Below are 19,433 nucleotides of genomic sequence, written 5' to 3' on the forward strand. Positions count from 1 at the left end.
TCTGCAAGCTTTTACAGGTAAAATAAGAGATGGGCAGATCTACCACCAAAAATCTGCCTAGTGATTCTAGAAAGTTTCAAATGGCTCTGCACAGCAGTAGGAAGACCCATTTGTGTGATTCACAGACACCACAAAGAACTAATTTTCCTGAAAAACATATTGATTTAAAATCAATACATTCTGCAACCTTGTAAGACTGAACATTTTTCAGAAATATGTAATGGTGATGAAGCTGATGCCCATGAAGGTAAACTAACCTTATCTGATAGATTTCTTTACTATACACCCTATATATATATGTATGTATGTATGTATATTTGGACTTTCTCCTTCTGATTTGATTTTGGCAGAAGAATAAATTCAGAAGTTTGTTTTAACATGTTTATACAGTTGGCCCTCTGTATCCATGGATTCCATCATCCACAGTTTGAAAATATTTCAAAAATGGTATCAATTCCGAAAAGCAAGTCTTGATTTTGCCAATTTATATAAGGGACACCAGTTTACTACACCACTGTATATGAAGGGACTTGAGCATCCATGGATTTTGGTATCCACAGGGAGTCCTGGAACCAACCTCAGCAGAGAACCGATGGTCCACCATATGTCTTCTTTCTTTGTGTGCTCCCAGATTCTACATGTCACACTCCTACAAGTCCTCTTTCATCTGAGCCCATTTATGAACCCATTAGAGATTTAAGATCATCTGGTGAAGATCTTTTCTCTGTCCCAGTAGCTTTGCAGGCTCATCTGGTGGGAACATGAGGCAGGGCCTTCTTGGTGGCTGCTCCCAGACTCCGGGACCCCCTTCCCTAGAGAGGCCAGGATGATCTCGAGCTTGTTCTCCTTCTGATGGCAGGTCAAAATATCAGATTATTAATAACTAACTAGGATTGGGCCTTTAATGCTGCACAGTTCCGCTTTTAAGGTTGGTAAACTGTCGTTTAATGTTTAAATTCCATGATTTATTCAATAGATTTTTAAAACTTCAAAGAACTTTAAAACTTTTTAAGCTTATTGTTGTGCTGCTAACTGCCCTCAAGTTAGTCTTGACTCATGGTGACCCCATAAATGAGACACCTCCAAGCCTTTCTGTCCTCTACTGGTCCTGTAGGCTCATGGTCAGAGTCTCCTCAATTGAGTCTATCCATCTGGTATGTGGTCTTCCTTTCCTTCTATTGCTCTTTCCACCTTTCCTAGCATTATTGGGTTTTTTTCCAGTCAGTGAGTCATCTCTTTTCATGATGTGGCTGAAATATGACAACATTAGTCATCTTGGCGTCCAGCGAGAGTTCAGGCTTGATCTGTTCTAAGACCAATTTGTTTTCTTTTTTGCTGTCCACAGTATTCTTAGCACTTTTCTCCAACAACATATTTGAAATGAGTTGATTTTCTATCAACTTTCTTCACTATCTAGCTCTCATATCCATACACGGGAGATGGGAAATACAATGACTTGGACGATATTAACTTCAGTGTTCAGGTCGATACCTTTGCACTTTAAGATCTTGTCTAGTTCTTTCTAGTTTTAGTTCTTTAAAACTTATATTTATAATTTTAATGCTTCTGTACTGTTTTTAATTTGTATAGTTTTAAATAGATTGTTATCCCAGTTAGCCACTAGGTGGTATAAAAATGAACAACAACAACAACAACAACAACAACCACCATCATCATCACCATCTGTATTTTGTATTTTAGAATCTTAAAACAACTTTTACAGTTAATTTCTCTATTAGTTTTCCTTCATTTTCACTTACAGAGCAGCTGCTCAATATCAAACACACACACATATTTCTGTTCCAGCTTCCAGATGAACTGAGGGGGATACTGGGCCATATAGTCCACACAACTAAATGTTATCTTGGAATATAGCGGTTTCCAGGTTTATCTTAGTTGGAAATTAGAACTGGCAGTTGACAACAGCTTAATTCCTTTGCAGTATGCACTCTTCCTAGAAACCAAAGTGCATGCAGGAGTATTTGCACACACAGGCTGTTTACATACTATTTTGATTACTCAAGCCTCTTGCTTTGTTCTCTATAGAAATAACAGAGCTGCTTCTTTCAGAAAAATGCCAAAGCTGCACTCTGAATGACTACTATAATCATGTTCGCTGTAACAAACAGTAAATGATAAAAGCTACCTTGATTAATAATAAGTGATCAAGATAGAGCACTATTCTGAAAGCTATCATTCAGTATAATTTCTCATGTTTATCTTTGGACAGTGGGGGTCAATGTACATTCGCTTTTAGAGATGACTTGATCACTTACCACATGAAGTATAGACACAAACAAATAAAAGCCCTTTCACCATTTATCACTATTTTTCAATGATTGTGCCTTATTTCCTGTTTGTAATTTTTCAACAACTAATTTTTCTCTAAGGCACTCCAGGTAGCAATGCAAGGTTTATCTTCATTTTATCTTCCCAACTATCTGAGATTACTTGTAGGTTGAACAAGTGACCCTTCATGGTGGGAAAAGGATGAAAATTTAGACCCACCAAAACCTTATTTCACACTGGGGTACCACCTCTTACTATAGTATGTACATAACTTTTAAGTCTAAAGTAAATGGAATGATATATCTGTTTTACTGATCTTTTTAAAAATACATCGGTCCACAGCTGATGCAACAGCATTACCAAAGCCAATAACTAATGCCTCTTGAAGAACAACCTTTTGTTTGTTTCAAGCTGCATTCTGCATTAGGCTGCATCACATCAATCCACACTTTCCCACTGATGACAGGTTTCCTCTATCTTATGGTCACTGTAGATCTTTGAAACAGGAAGAAAAATTAACAGTAAACAGATACAATAAAATTGTATTTTTAAAGTCCTATAAAAAATTGAAAGTATGTTGCAAGGTATAAGTTGGCATTATTACTGACCTGCACACTGCCACACAAATGAACTGACAATTAGTCACAGTGAAGCTAAAATTGTTTCTTTTTAAATGAATTTCTTCAAGGAAACGTTTCTTACATATGAAGAAGCAATGAGGAAGTAACTCTGTGAGTCACAGCACCCTCATATAACCTTGGTGTGTGCTGGAAATTGCAGAGAATCCACAGGACATAGAAGAGGCTGCTCATTGAAGCACAAACAAACAGAGTCTTGTTCCCATTTCTAACCAAAAGCATTTCTTCTGTACCATTACAATTGCAATAAGTAGCCAGAATCTACACAGAAAACCCCAGAATAGATATCTTCTTTTTATTTCTTGCACACCAAGATCAAACAATTTTATAAAGGAACTATGTTCAATGGCAATAAAAATGTTTCCCAATGTTTCATACACTTCAGCACATTCTATGCCTTCTATAGCAATTGTAACAGAAGAATATTTTTGGATAACATGCCCCAAGGCAAATTTCACATATGGCAATAAAAATATTGTAGGTGTCAATGACTTCTTTGTGGCAATGTACTGCACAGACCAACCTAAATTTATGGAATCTATTCTGTCCTTATAATAAGTAAATCATTCAGCTGCCATCATTTCTGATTTTAAAAAAAAGAACTGAATAAATATTTTATAATCCCTCAACCAGGACAGCAGTAACACAATCTCAAGATAGCTCATAAACTTGAGGAAACAGCATTGACTAAAATCACACACACTAGAAGACATAATGACATAACCCAGGATAGATGACTCCATAAGGCAATATTCAAGATGGCTAGACTCATTATTTAATTTACTTCATTAAGCAAGTACCAGTAGCCACCACAATACAAGAAACCTAGCATGTTCAAAATACAATTAATCTATGGGATATACTTTAAAACTGTGGCTCCCATACTTTCATCCTTCAGGTATTTTGAATTTCAGTGGTTTGGGAACCACTGCTTCAAAAGAATCGATCAGAAGTGCCAACTGAATTTCTTGTTAAAGATAGGATTTTTCCTGGGCCTAAAAAAACCCAGAGGGGATGAGCATGGCAAAATTCCTCACCATACGTCATAGGTGGGTACAGAGGTCCATTTTCAGCCCCCCCCCCCCCATGAAATATTATTTAAAAAAAATTGGGGTGATGGGAGGACTTCATGTGGCCCATGGGTCACACTTTGTCCTCTAATAATAATAATAATAATAATAATAATAATAATAAAACTTTATTTCTATACCGCTTTTCCTGTGATCGAAGCGGTGTACAACAAGAATATATGTACATACAGCTTAAAAATATAAAATCCATAAATCTCAATATACATAAAAACACGCAGCCAAGAGTTTTTTCAGTCAATGATGTGCAAGTCTATCAAGAATAATGACTACAAAGAGTCAGACGGATATGCCAATCGAAATAAATGTGTCTTCAGAGCCTTTTTAAAGGCATCCAAAGTGGAGCAGGCTCGGATTTCATCAGGAAGATTATTCCAGAGAGTAGGTGCTGTCGATGTGAATGACTTCTTGTGAGTTGTTGACAACCTCATTCTCGGACAGTCTAATAAGAATTTCCCTGATGTTCTGAGAGTGCAGGGCGGATTATGTGGGAGAAGGCGCTCCTTCAAGTAGCTCGGGCCCAAGCCATGTAGGGCTTTATAGGTAATGACCGACACTTTGTATTGGGCCCGGAAGCTAATGGGCAGCCAGTGAAGAGATTTTAATACTGGAGTTATATGGTCTGCCCTAGATGTTCCAGCGACCAACCTGGCTCTAGACATGTACTTAATAGAAACCATTTTTCACACGGAGTATTTTAATACAAAATTATGTAAACTGATATAATTATATTGATTGCTCTATGTTTTCATATCCATTCAAGCTGTAGTTCAACAGTGCTTGATAAACTATCACATACATTTTATTCAACAAGGGAGCAATTATCGCTCTAAGATCACATAGATCTGAGTGGAACATGCCACACTATGCTCAGTCTCAAACCAAGAAATTCCATACCCAAATTATGCTGGAGAAGAATAATAGTGCTGCATCACATACAGATATAACACATTTTCCATTCTAACAAGGTCAACACCTATGGCTATCTTCTTTATTGCTAAGCACTAATCCAATAGATTCACAGTAAAAATGCAAGGAATGCATTCCAGAGCCACCAAAATTTCAGCTGCAGTACAGACTGTTTTGCCTGAGATCCTGAATATATTATTTTTCAAAGCTATGAACAAAGCAGCTAATGATCTTTCGCCATAAAACCAGCTTTTCAACAATACTTCTTGAGTTATCTACTTCTCATATTTGATTCTCTAAAAGATTCAAACAGACACAGAAGAAACTAACGCCTTTTAATACAGTGGCAAATTAAATTCCAAATATGCAGCTTACGTTTCACTGAAATGTGTGAAAAACATGGCATCCCTTTCCTGATAACGTTCAGTGATATAAATATGAATGCATCTACAGTTCCCTAAAAATAAGAAATGTGCAGACTATTTGCAGGATCACGTCTGTGCAAAACAAAAAACAAAACAAAACAAAAAAGACAAGTGAACCAATTGCTTCAGCAAGATCTAGTAGGAAATATGTTTCTTTAAAAATCTATGTCTTATGTTTTAGCCCATGAGGTCAAGCTACTAAAATCAAAACAACAATGGGGATAATTTTTGTGGCTATTTTGGAATAGGCTTTATTATTTTTCAGAACATACTTTCATCTTTTTCCAATAATTACGTTGGACTTAATCCATGTATTTTAAAGAAGAAATGCATAAAACTAGTCCTATGAGGCTATGTGTTTTGTTATACCTAGGCAACTAGGACATTTGGTAAAGTCATAAGCATTTTTTGAAATACTTTCTTTTTATAAATGCACAAGTTTGAATTATAATGAATGGAACATGTGACCTTTGCGTTCAGCCTAAAGAATATTTCTCAAAGACACAAGAGGGAATTTATTGCACAGATGTAACATAATTATACAGCAAGAGAAGAACCTTCATTTGTGTGCTAACTAAGCCTAAGTATGTGTTGGTGATGCAGACATAACACATACTGTAATAGTCTGCAGAAAGGTTTGCAATTTCATAGTGTATGGCACAAACAGGGATGTGTTACTTTCCATATTACCCAGCAGGAAGCAATTCTTCCCAGAAGAATGGGAAAGTGTCAGGATTCCTACAGTAATCAGCTGGAGAAGAAATGTTGTGGGTAGTAACAGCAGCAGAAAGTAGGAGCACTAGGCAGAACCAGATCCTGTCTTATCTTGGAAGCTAAGCAGGGTCAGCCCTTGTTAATACTTGGATGGAAGCCTGCCAAAAATACCAGGTGCTGTAGGCTATATTTCAGAGGAAGGAACCGGCAAAACCAACTCTTGAGTATTCTTTACCTTAAAAACCCTATGGGATTAATGAGGTCGCCATATGTTGTCAGGCAGCTTGCTGGCACAGACATGCAGGCAGGTAAGTGAGAGAGGACAAAAGCGCTGCATCCATGCACAGCTCTTAAAGGTCAAATAGATCAATTATATATACTTTCAGCCATTAAAATAAATTATATTCTAAATTTCCCTCAGAACACAACCATCTGTCAGGAGTGCTTAATTTGTTCATTCTTGCATGGCAGGGAGTTGAACTGGATGGTCCTTGTGGTCTCTTCCAACCCTATGATTCTATGAAACTGTTGAAGTTGCTCTCTATTACTGAAGTAGAAATGACAGTTATAAAAGATTTCTTCTCCAGATCCAGTCCTAATCTATGTTTAGCAGACTAGAAAGCTCTCGTGGTTCAGAAGTTCAGAATTTCAGGGAAAATCTTCAGCAGCCAGGACCCCCTATGGATACCAAAATCCATGGGTGCTCAAATTCCATTATATACAATAGGAAGTATAATGGTGACCCTTATATAATACGGCAAAATTGAGGTTTGATTTTTGGATTTTTAAAATATATCTATTTTCAAGCCATGGATGATGGAATCTGTGGAGACAGAATTTGCAAATATGGAGGGCCAACTGTATAATATTTTGAGCACAGATTTCATCAAAGGCTAGTATTTTGCCAAGTCATTTGAAGGGAAACAACTGAGTTCCAGACTATAATACCTTATAATGGCCGGTTACAAACTGGCAGTTGGGACGTCCTCTGGACGTCCCATTTTAAAAAGGGGGCGTCTCTTATAGACGCCCCTGAGTCTAGTACGGACTGTGTCCGTACAAGATGGCGGCGCCCCTTCCACATGGGTGCCGCCATCTTTACGTACTGGACGCATAGTGTCCAGACGTGTCGCGACGCCTATGACGTCGCGAATGCGCCAGCGGCGCCTCGCGACGTCATGGAGGCGCCGCAAAAAGAAGCTCCGAAATGGAGCTTCTTTTTTGCTCCGCGCGGGAGCCGCGCGGTTTGGCTGCTGCGGCTCCCACGCGGAGCAAACAGCGCCGGCGGGGGACCGCCGCAAGGCGGCGGTTTGTATCCCGCCAATAACTTGTGCATGCATGTGTATGTGCTTTCAAGTTGCCTGTTGATTTATGGCAAACCCATGAACTTCACAGGGTTTTCTTAGGCAAGGAACACTCAGAGGTGGTTTTGCCAGTTCCTTATTCTGAAATGTAGCCTACAGCTCCTGGTATCCATTGACAGTCTCCCATCTAAGTACTAACCAGGGCTGAACCTGCTTAGCTGGACAAATCAAAAGGTCAAAAGATGACATCCAGTTTTCAAGTATTATGTCTTGGCCTATTTCAAGTCTTTTTAAACACCACATCCCGGCAAAACTCCTGCGCTATACCATCTGTCACTAAGGCCAATATTAATTTTAGAAATGAAAATGGAAGAAAATAAAGCAATCTGTACACCATTTCAAACAACTAATTATTAAAATTAAAGTTCTTCTAATCAGATCTGCAAAAAGTCTGAAAAATTAGATATGAACACGTCAGTATAGTGAAAGCTTCAAAACTGCACTATTGGATTTTCTAGAATTTCTCTGTTACATGCTTAGAAATAAGTTACAAAACTTACCAATGCAGGCCACTGAATATGCTTGATCTTTGATCCCTGAGTCTGGCTAGGATCCTTTCTCTTTGCCCAGACCAGCTGGTACTCTACCAGGAAGGCTGCAAAATCTTCATAAACTTTAACCCATTCCCGTTTGTCCCATTCAAGGTCATCAAATTCCACATACACCTGGGGAAAAAGATTGGTTGAAGAAGTGTTATTACAGCTATACAAGGAATACACTGGCAGTATGAGCAGAATGTTTCTTTGATTGTTCAGTTATCTAGACAGATATCTATCCCTCTCCCCAATTTCCCTACTACCCCAGTCACCTCAAGATACACTTCTATTCCAGGATATGTTCTCCCTAAAAACCTTTAACTGGTGCTTGAGACTAGAAAAGAGCTAGTCTGACAGAACCTCCTTGGAGTTCTGAAGTACCGTATTTTCCAGCGCATAAGACGACTGGGCATATAAGACGACCCCCAACTTTTGATATAAAAAAATAGAGTTTAGGATATACTCACCGTACAAGGCTACCCCTATTCCTTGGAAGCCGGCTTCAAAGGGGCCTTCGGAGGCCCCTCAGAAGCCGGCGCGCACGCTCTGGGGCCGCTGGCTCCACAGGCCTCCGAAGACCTGAGAAGCCAGCGGTCCCAGAGAGTGCACCCAGCATACAAGACGGCCCCCGGCTTTTGACCCAATTTTAGAGGGTCAAAAAGTCATCTTGTACGCCGGAAAATACGGTATTAAGATGGACCACAACTTTGTATTCATCTACACAAGAAGCAATATGATCCCTATCTGTAGCACTGTTAAAAAGCTGCAGCTCTCAAAAACTTTTTCAAAAGGCAGAAACACTTATAATATATTGCAGTAATAACTTTATGAAGAAAGCCAGAAGGAAAAGTCAGTAGAGGCCCTTCAGACAACATTCTCTTTCATGGGCAGTGTGGGCTATCAGCCCCAGGGGAAAGCAATGGCAAACCTCCTCTGAACAAATCTTATCAAGAAAACCCCATGATAGGATGCCTTAGAGTTGCCATAAGTTGGAAACATATTTAAGGCACACAACAACAACAACAACAACAACATGTGTACACTGCCTAGATTAATGATGTAGCCCAGCCTTCTTCCTTCTGTAAGAATTTATAGCAAGTGATGCCAAATGGAGTTCAAGTGGTACCCAAAGCATTAGCTGTTTTGGCTACTGACTTATTTATTTATTTAATAGCCCATCTTTCTCCAAGTACAGGATCCATGGTGGTATATGTTTTTAAATCATAATACAATTTAAAAACTCTGAATACAAAAAATTAAAAAACAAACTAAAATTCTATTTAAAAAACACAAGTTAAAACATACCAACACACTAAAGACCAAAAAGATTCCTTAAATAAAAATGGCTAGTTGTCAGTGGAAAGATAGCAGGGAGAGCAACTGGACCTCTGGGGGAAGGAAATTCCATAACTTGGGAGTAGCCACCAAGAAGGCTCTCTTATGCCCTCACCAGATGTGCCTGGGATGGTGGTGAAACCACGAGCAAGTCTTTCTCTGCAGACCCTAAGATCACTGGCAGGCTCTTATAAGGAAATGCAGTTTGCAAATATAGTCGGCCCTTCTTATACACGGATTCAAGCATACATGGTTTGAAAATGTTTTTAAAAAGTATAAATTTCAAATATCAAACCTTGATTTTCCATTTTTTTATAAGGGATACCATTTTGCTATGTCATTATATTTAATGGGACTTGAGCATCCACGGATTTTGCTATCCATGGGGGATCTTGGAACCAAACCCCAGTGTATAACAAGGGTCCACTGTACCATGTGGCTATCACAGACAGGAGATATTATAATTGCTATTAATGTTTATTTATGATTTTATTGTAAAACCCTATAAAGAGTCAAAGAGATGCATAAAATAAGTAAAAAGATGGTCAGAAAAACATCTAATGTTTCCAGCTGGACAGAGGAACATAGGAATGTTGCTAAGCAGGAAGGACAACGGATTGCACTACCTGCAAATTATCTGTTAGATAGAAACTATAAGTTCAGAGTAATATGCAAATCTCTCAAAGTCATAGATGGTAACATGCAAAGTGTCCTTCATAAGAAGTTCAATACTCTGGATATTTGGAATCTGAACACAGTAATTTTAGCATGGTACCAGTAGTTTCTATTAAAATTTCTTTTTGGTATTTTTAATATTTAGATTTTATAATATTGTACTTAAATGATACCTTATTATTCCCACTAGGCAGAAAAATACCCAGTACAAATTCCACTTATGCAAAGGTGTAGCAGATTTTTAAAAAATGTGGCCCAATAGTGACTTCAATGAAAGTCAAGCCTTGCAACAAATAAAAGATTGCTCTTCAATTTCTACAACAAACTGACTGCGATGGTCTTTCCTAATCTGGAATACTCCGGATTAGTTTGAATCACTGCCAGCAAGATTGGTTAGACTTCTGTTTTGTATAGCTATACCTGTATTGCTGTGAACAAGAGTCCTGCATAGCACTTCTACACTATGTGTATGCATTTCAAACCCATGCGCACGCACACAGCCAAATACACTCACACTATAGGAGAAAAGCCACAAGCAGCAGAACAAGTCTGACAGAAAGAAGAGAAGATAATAAAACATAACACTGTTGCAAAGTTATGCCCCCTCCCTGTCATTGTGCAAATGGAAGCAGAGTCAACGGCAGAAAGAAGCAAACAATTAAACCAGAAAGGCCAAAAGTGTTAGCAGCCAAGCCCAATTAGTGTTCAATAGTGAAAAGAGTTAGATACCAGAGCATGTTTCCCCCCTAAGATTTAATCATAGCCTTGTATAGTGCTGACAAGAGACTCTAACAGCCAACTTGTTAAGTACTACTGTATTACCATCAGGCTAGACTTTCCATGTTACTAAAACATAAGGAGGGCTTGAATCCTTACTAAAAAAAAAAAAAAAATCCCAAGGATTTAATTCATTATTCTCTGAAGACAATGTATTAAAATAAGGCAATATTCTGGAAGCAGGAAAAGTGCAAGAAAACTGGAAAAAATACATACAGATGCTTGATACATACAGTATTTTAGAGTTCTTCTTAATTTTCTGGCAAAGTATTGTTAATAGATGTTGGAAAAAGTATCCATGCAAAAAAATACTGTCACTCATACCAAACAAATGACGTTGGGAAGAAAAGCGATCCAATGGCAAAAGGAGAAAGTAGGATGGCTTTATAATGTGCTGGAGGAAGGAGAGCTATTTTAAATTACACACGTATTTGAATGTCAGTTCTTTCAAGTATCTCTAAAACGATAAAACAAAATATATCAGCTAAACACCATATCAGAAAACTGTCTAATGATCGTGATTTAAAGTAGCAACTCAAAACTGCACCAGAGCAGACTTCAGGAGCATCAGAGGAGTTGTGGTGCTGCAATAAACTACACTTCCCAGAATTCCATAGCATTGAGCCATGGCAGTTAAAGTGGAGACAAACTGGATTATTTCTGCAGTTCAGATGTAGCCTTAGTTTTGATCATACTAAGAGAATGACGTATAAGAAATATGTTGCATAAAAAATGTCCATTTTGCCACAATCAAAATTTCACATCATGTAAAGTGTTCAGCTATTTGCAAAATAACAACAAGCTCTGTGTAGGTGAAGAACCAACTACCCATATCTGTGAGCCACAGAGGCCACAAAGAACAATTCTACTACTTACAGAATGACAGACTAAGCTCAATATTATATTTAGAAACGAAAGGAGAAATCAAAATGGAACCCTATCTATCTAATCTGGACAGTCACCCATTGCTCAGACTACTAGACAAGATAGTATTCTAGTTCAAGTTGTTGGACCATATTTTCCCTCCTCTCTGCATCCTAAAACCTGCTCCAGCAGAAATCCATTTCACAAGGAAAAATCCGATTGTGTAATGCTGGGTGGATTCCAGAATTTCATTTGTCATTTCACGCCCTTGCTCAGTTTCTTCACATCACATAGTACTACTTTGTTGTTAGATTCTGTTCATCTCTTCTTCATCTGGCTGAGGTAACATTGCCCTCAGCACTCAAGGGTTTGAAGTTTCATGCTCCACCTTTCAGTATTCCTACTACTGTTACAATACGCACAGGTAAACCTTGACCCTTGCAGAGCTGTTTGAAAGTGGAACGCACTCCTTCAGAGAGTGGCAGAGTCTCCTTCTTTGGAGGTCTTTAAACAGGCTGGGTGGCCATCTGTTGGGGTGCTTTAATTGTGAGTTCCTGCATGGCAGGGGTGGACTGGATGGCCATTGGGGTCTCTTCAAACTCTATGATTCTGTTCCTAGGTCCATAAAACAACAAAGGGTAATAAAGTCAACAGTTTCCATAGCATCAGTTAAGTTTTATAGTAATTAATATTAGACTAAAAAAATCATGTTGTGTTCATCAAACAGTTCAACCAGTATAGGTTGTTGCAAACTATGTTCACACAGAGGTATTTCAATCCACAGCCTGTACTTTGCTTTTCAATTTCTCAAATGTAAGAAGAAAACAAAGTCTAGTCTTATAAATGCATGAACAGAAATATGGTGTTATGAACCCTGAGCTTCAGCACTCTTCTCATCCCCCTACAGCCTGGAAGAAGGGGGAAAACCCCAAAATTTAGTTTTACTTCAACAGTGGCAGGTGTTGTAATCGTAGTATAGTCTGGAGTCCAAGATGTAAAAGGGCTGGAAGACAAAAGGTTGAATACAATGATGTTTGAAGAAGATGGTCAAAGTCGAGACCATAATGAGCCAGGATGTTTCTCTGAAGGAGGAGGTCTGGGTAAAGATGTTGTTTACAAGGACGCTCCTGCTGGGATATGGTTTGGTGAGAGAGGAGGTGCATAAAGATCTTGACTGAAATTTAGATCTAGAAAATGATGATGAAGAGGGCATATCCAGGAAGGTCAGTATTGTTGTTTTTGTTGTTGTATGCCAAATCCCATGTTTTTTACTGTCAACCTAACCTTGGAAAGGTGATCCATAGCATCACAGGTTTTTGAGTTGAACAGGCCCTCTCCATCCAACAGGAGATCCTTGCTGTGACATTTGGTATCTTTGGAAAGTCCACCAGAGCGTAGACATACATAATAACGAAGTATAACTGCTCCTGACATCCCTTTAGATTATGCACAGTCAGCAAGATGGTGAGCCAATTGCATTTGTTGTGCTGCCCCTGTCATCAGGAGGAGCAACCCCAAGACCTCTCAGTTTACTTTCTGCCTCTGCTCTGAGTCGGCTATTTCTAGAGTTGTTTCTCTGCTCTGGTTTCTTCAATAACATCCTTTCTGTATTCTTATTTTTCATGTCTTTTTCAACTGATTTCTCTTATCTTCTGAGTGCTTCCATTAAAAAAAATATTTTGTCTTTCCTGTTTAATTTCTGTCTTTTTCCTTAGGAGGCTAGACAGTGTTCAGGTCATTAGTGATTGGTGGGGACAATGTGATTATGCCACACACTAGCTGTACTAAGGATAGTCCAAGGACTTCAAAGGAATCTCAGCTGCCTGATATTGCTTCTGGGCTTGGCAATGCCAAGACCCCAGGGGCGCAGTATTAAAAAATAGAGGGAAAAGGTGATATGGACCGGGGAGAACCTTTTAACTGAGACCACCGTGCAAGTCACCACAATCTCTGGATCCAGGCTTTTTCAGACTTGAGACAAGGCCCTAAAATGTTGGAATCCTAATTTGTCACAAAGCAAGAATGACTCTTTTCCTCAGCCAGCACCTTTAACACTAGATATATCATTCACAGTTGACTTCATGGAAATCATCAGGGAAGACTGTATGCCCAAATCTTATTCCTACTAAGAAGCTTTATAATTTACCTCAACAGGTGATAGCAAAACTACAAATCCAAGTGGTAGATGTCCTAGTATTCAATTTATGCTAAAGATGGAGAAGACATCTTACCTATCAGATGATTCCTTTTACAGGGAGGCGGAAATATCCTCCAGACCCAGAACGGAGTGAAGAATTCACACAGAGATGAGGGGTAATTAATGTTTGTTTAGCTTTTATCCACACTGTCAATGGGGAGTTTTTTTCTCTATAATTTATATATTTTTGTTAGGAATGGTATACTAGCTACCCTTTTCTTTTCGGCTGTAACGTGGACTGAAGTCTGCTGGGAGTTGCTCCTCTTGGTGACAGTTCACTAGAACTCTACTTCTTGCTCACCAGAATGTTGAGTAGAAGCAACACAGGAGAGGCTGCTTTTGCCTCTACTGCTGAAAAGAAACATCTTGCAAGTAAGACATTCCTATTTACATTAAAATAAAAAAGAGCAGAGTTTTATACAAACTGCACATCTGAGAATGAACAATGATCACGTGAAATTTCATCTCAGTGGGTTTCTTTTTAAATCAAAATTGTCTCCAATTAAAAGCAACTCTATTTTTTTAAAAGAATATTAGCACCTGGAGGAAAGGATCCAGCCTGGGAGCCAGTAGTACTGTCTAGGAATTCACCAGATAACTCCCATTTTCTTGAAACTTAACTGATAGAGTTTAAAGTGAACAATAGAAGCCCTGTTTTTTTAAACTCCCACAACTAAGCAGCTGCATCTCACCCTTAAAATACAGTACTGCGAAAAAGTTGCCTTCATAGAGAGAGTCATGCAACATGCTGTTCTTAGCCAACAGCTCCAGATGGACTGTGTTTCTTGCTTAATCTGTTTTGGTTCTGTTTTTTTTTAAATTCCCTGAACCTTCCCTTTTTGGCTAAAAATCCCAGAAACTGTAAGAACTATCAGAATGCTTTAACTGCCAAAAGGAGTAACAATCTGAAACACAGTGTACCTTATTTTATAACTCACGCTAAAAGGTTCACTTGGCACAGACGTTAACATAGCAACTGAAAAGATATTTCAAATGGCATTGGTTCTTAAGAAGCATTCTCATATATTTAGAAGTTGCAACTTTTATCTCAATCTTACAGCTTCTAAAAGTACCACAACATAGCTTTTGAATTCTAGGAGCATTTTTTAAACCCTTTAAAATTGCTATGCTATATTGCTAATATAACGTAGGTTTTCTGCCAATATGATGGGGTGGGGGGAGGGAAGGAGAACTGTCTCATCTACCGATCACATCGCTTACTGGCAGTTTCTCAAACATCTGTAAAAGGTCAGGTTTCGCCTGGATAAAACCAATCAATGGAACTAGACAACTCTTAACACTATAAGCAACTCCACAGAAAGATAAATTTCTTCACAAAACACCGTGTTCTTTAATGTTAACATTATCTCTCAGTATCCTTACAGGACATCACCGCAGTTGGCAATTTACATTTATTATATAACTTCTTTTTTCTTGTTTCCTTTTGTTGTAAATATTTACTAGTGCTTCTTCGATTGTACATCACATTCTCTCCTCGCTCAATTCTAACATGGAATCAATAGCTGAGAGATTTTCTAAAAGATACACATGTTAAAGACTCGTAATTTTTTAAAACATGAAGCCATTATGGAAAAACTTTGGACAGTAATTTTATTTTGAAGTGTGGCTCACCACTACCTCTCCCTTCCCTTCACTACATATAACTGCGAATTTTCTAAGACAGCCTTAGATCCAAAGCACACTGCAGAAATAATCCAGTTTGAGACCACTTTAATTGCCCTGGCTCAGGGCTAGGGAATCCTGGGAATTGTAGTTTATTGTGGCACCAGAGCTCTCTGATAGAGAAGGCCAAATGTGTCACAAAACTACAGTTTGCAGAATTCCCTAGCATTGAGCCAGGGCAGGCATTATTTCTACAGTGTGTTTTGGACCTTAGTTCATGTTAAAACCCAAGGACCTTGAATTATCCCAGTGCTTTACATGGACAAAATGTCTGTTTTACTTTTGTTTGAAAAGTCAGAACTAAAACATGGATACCAAACTGAAATAAAATTTAATTGACAACTCCTTTTGATCAGGGACGTAGCCAAGGGGGGGGGGGTTCTTGGGGTCCGGACCCCCCCCTTCCATTAGAAAAATGAATGGTGTGTGCTGCTGTGCCGCTGCACTCAAGCCCCATTATAATGGTGGCACTTAGTCTGGACCCCCCCCCCTTCGTAAAATCCTAGCTACATCCCTGTTTTGATACAGTAAAACTTACAAACCAACTTCTAGAAATTATTTCTAATCTCTTTGTATGATTTTTTCTTTCTTCAGAAAAGGTCCTAGCTCATTGGTTCCACAATTTCTAAGATCATACATAAAAACAGATCTATTACCTTCAAAGCATATTAGCAGCCCATTCATCAGAGATTCGTATTCACAAAAGAACTCTCCTCCTTTTGCTTGATTTATTATTTACTGCAAACAACAGCTTCTGTTCAGAACTATGCCATGCCACTAAAAGATACGGAAAGGAATTTTCTACCTTAATTCGGCATCATTATTATTCCTACTAGGCAGAAAAATACCCATTGCAAGTTCCACTTATGTAAAGGTGTAGCAGATTTTAAAAAATGTGGCCCAATAGTGACTTCAAGATGTCGTTGAAAGTCAGCCCTGCAAGAAAATAAAGACTGCCCTTCAATTTCTACAACAAACACTGATTGTGATGGTCTTTCCTAATCTGGTATCCTCTACATTACAGTTTTCATCACTGCCTGCAAGCTTGGTTAGACATGAGAAGGATTTATGTGACATGTAGTTCAATGTATCTGAGGGCGTCAAGGTGGGAAAGGTGGATTACACCAAACCTTATAATCTTCCATGATTACTTAAAATACAAAATAATACTCTAATACTAAAAAGCATGTGATAAATGACTGTTTTTATGATAAAATATACTGCACATTATGAATATAACAAACATTATACAAATCATGACTACTACAGTTTCTGCATAAAATAGGTATATATCTAACAAGCAAATCTTTCAAGAAGCATTTTAACTAAATGGGGCCTTTTCTTTAAAAGTCTAAAGCATGGCAAATTGACAGGTACTACAGCAGACTGCTGATAGATTGGTGTTAACACAGTATGACCTTACGTTGCCCTAGCAGTAAGACAAAAAGCATGAGTAACAGCTGAAACAAAGACTGACCAATACAACAAATGTCACTCTGTAGCATACCTGGAAATACCTGGCTTTAGCAATCAACAATGACAACAATGCTTGCCAACAATGCCTGCCAACAATATTCACGCATCAGCAATGAATGGAAGGTACCAATCAACTTGTAGCAATAGCAAAAATGCCAAGAAGGCTATAGGAAACCTATCCCATGTATCTCCCCCATACAGAGCATACACAGAGTGTCAGGAACATTCAGTAAAAACATCTCATGGTCAAGTAGGGAAGAAAATTGCTTGGAAAATGCAAAGTTGATAGGACCCTTAAGAGAAAGGCTTGAATATTATTGTAACAAAAACAAATCTATATGGACAGTACTCAGAGTACTACAAACAATTAATCTGTATTGACATCTGTCAAGGAAAGGAGTGAGTGGCAGGCAAAGAAGATACCAGATGTCCACTCTTCCAGCTGGGTTAATTTTGAGTTGTTTAACATTTATTTACAATATTCACTGAATTTTATCAGTACTGTTAGATACTCTGAGGGTCCCAATAAAAAGCAGGATAAACACCCACTGAACAAATAAAACAAATGTATAAATGTTATGCCAGGAAGAAAGACTGGACCACATGCACAAAGACATGTAAATACTCTAAGAACCAAGTGCAGAGAAGATCACATTGATTTGACGGTAGCTCTCAAGAAAAGAGGAGATTGGGAATAAAATGTGAAGTGCAAATGTACATCCCAAGGGAAATTCTATCTTGTGTTTTTTCCTACCAACAATAATTTTGGATAGCAAACGCTGATGAATTGGGATCAGAATCCAAGGTTCCAGTTCTAGGAGAAATAGGCAGAAATGAAAATGATGGAAACTCAGTAATTTCAAGTATTTTGTCCTTTGCCATCCACACTAGTAGGCATAGGATCCAAGGATCTCAACCATACAGATCAGTACTAGAAAATATGTGGAATTACAGCCCACTAGAACACCAGATGCACCAGATGTGATCTCTGGATATGGGAATTTTTTAAAAATAAAAGCTGCTAGAAAGAGTCAAATGAAACAGCTGAGATAGGGAAGCTGATCAGCCTGATTGGCAGGTAACCCCCCAGATGACCTGTAGTATGCTAAGCACCCAGCATCCCATCTAGTCATACCAGCCTCATATTCATTTGGTTGATTAATAAGATGTACTGTGAAACAACTAGCAGACTATGGTAAAATCTTGCTTCACCCCACACAGATCATGGCAGCAAAAATATTTGGTCTTTGACACCAACTGTAACAGGGGTGAGGGTGCATGGTCAGGAGCATGTATGTATAAGCATCTACTTACAGGGATACAATGCTACTGATGAAATGAGCTGCATTCCACAAAAGGTTATGCCAAATAAGTTTTCTTATTTAACGTGCAACGAGATTCTTTGATGTACACTCTTCTATAAACACAGAAAAAGAATAATATAGCCCTCATACACCTTGAACAAACTGTTCCTATAATATTAATTTATATGCTTTTACTACTATGATTTGCTGCTCAGTAAATCAGGGTCCTATGTAGCTAGAGTGGTGAAGAGAAAGGCCAGTCACTAGAATTTCTCCATTGATTCCCATCAGGTTTTTAAAATATATTTTACTCATCTATACCAGCCTCTAGTGATTTTCACTCCAGTATCCACCCATACAATGGGTGGATTCCACACAGGCCTACCCCAAGCACAGGATCAAAGTATCAGAATGAGAATCTAGAAGGAAATTATTTCTGCCTCAAAGGACTAAAGTTAGGATTATGCATTGTCTGTCATCCCAGAGCCTGGCAGTTCCAGCTCCCTTTCACTTTTTTTAATTGTATGCCACAGCTTGAGCTGATATTGTGCTCAGTGATGTAACTGCTGCCTCCAAAACAAAAGGGTACAGAAGATAGCATGCCATTCAAATTTCTGCTTTAATAAGCCACTCTATATACAAAGCTCTACTGTAAACAGGCTGAAAAATCCAACATCCACAAACCACTTAAATGGTTTTCAGTCAGCCAACATACTTTCCATCCTCACTTTGAAAAACCATCACTGTTTTAAAAATAAATTAACACTCATTCTACAGAGCTTTCTCTTCCAATTTTCAACATGGACGGCTATTGCATCAATGGTTCATTTCCACCCCCCAGCCTATTACTTACAAGAACACAAATTATTTTAGGTAGAAAATGAAGAAGGCAAACAAACCACTGGTCCTCTTGACACTACAAAATGCTTTCCCTCATAACCAGTTCAGTCATAATCTGATGGTCCTAATTAATTTGTTAGAAACTTTAAAACTATGTAATGTGAGAAACTGGCATTTTCCCCTGGCTGAGCAGGGATTCAAATGCAGCTGTCCCTAAGTCCTAGTCGAATACTGAAACAACTAAACCACACTGGATTAGTTGAACCGCACTCTCACACACAGAGTATATATGGTTTACAACATTAAAAATTCTCTAATT

The 19,433-nt window shown here is 38.4% G+C and overlaps 1 protein-coding gene across 4 annotated transcripts in view; it reads right to left on the reverse strand.

Moving 5' to 3' along the window:
- The window catches only part of JMJD1C (jumonji domain containing 1C), a 176,971-nt gene that overhangs the window by 111,914 nt on the left and 45,624 nt on the right, over positions 1-19,433 (reverse strand). For all 4 annotated transcript variants that reach the window (XM_042459927.1, XM_042459924.1, XM_042459925.1 and 1 more), the window contains exon 2: positions 7,928-8,092. Coding sequence is in view for 3 of the 4 variants with exons in the window: in XM_042459924.1 (XP_042315858.1) it covers positions 7,928-8,092 (165 nt within the window). In the remaining variant the exon portion in view is untranslated. The remainder of the gene's footprint in view (positions 1-7,927; positions 8,093-19,433) is intronic.

The sequence above is a fragment of the Sceloporus undulatus genome, chromosome 3 (assembly GCF_019175285.1).
Source record: "Sceloporus undulatus isolate JIND9_A2432 ecotype Alabama chromosome 3, SceUnd_v1.1, whole genome shotgun sequence".
NCBI classification, from domain to species: domain Eukaryota; kingdom Metazoa; phylum Chordata; class Lepidosauria; order Squamata; family Phrynosomatidae; genus Sceloporus; species Sceloporus undulatus.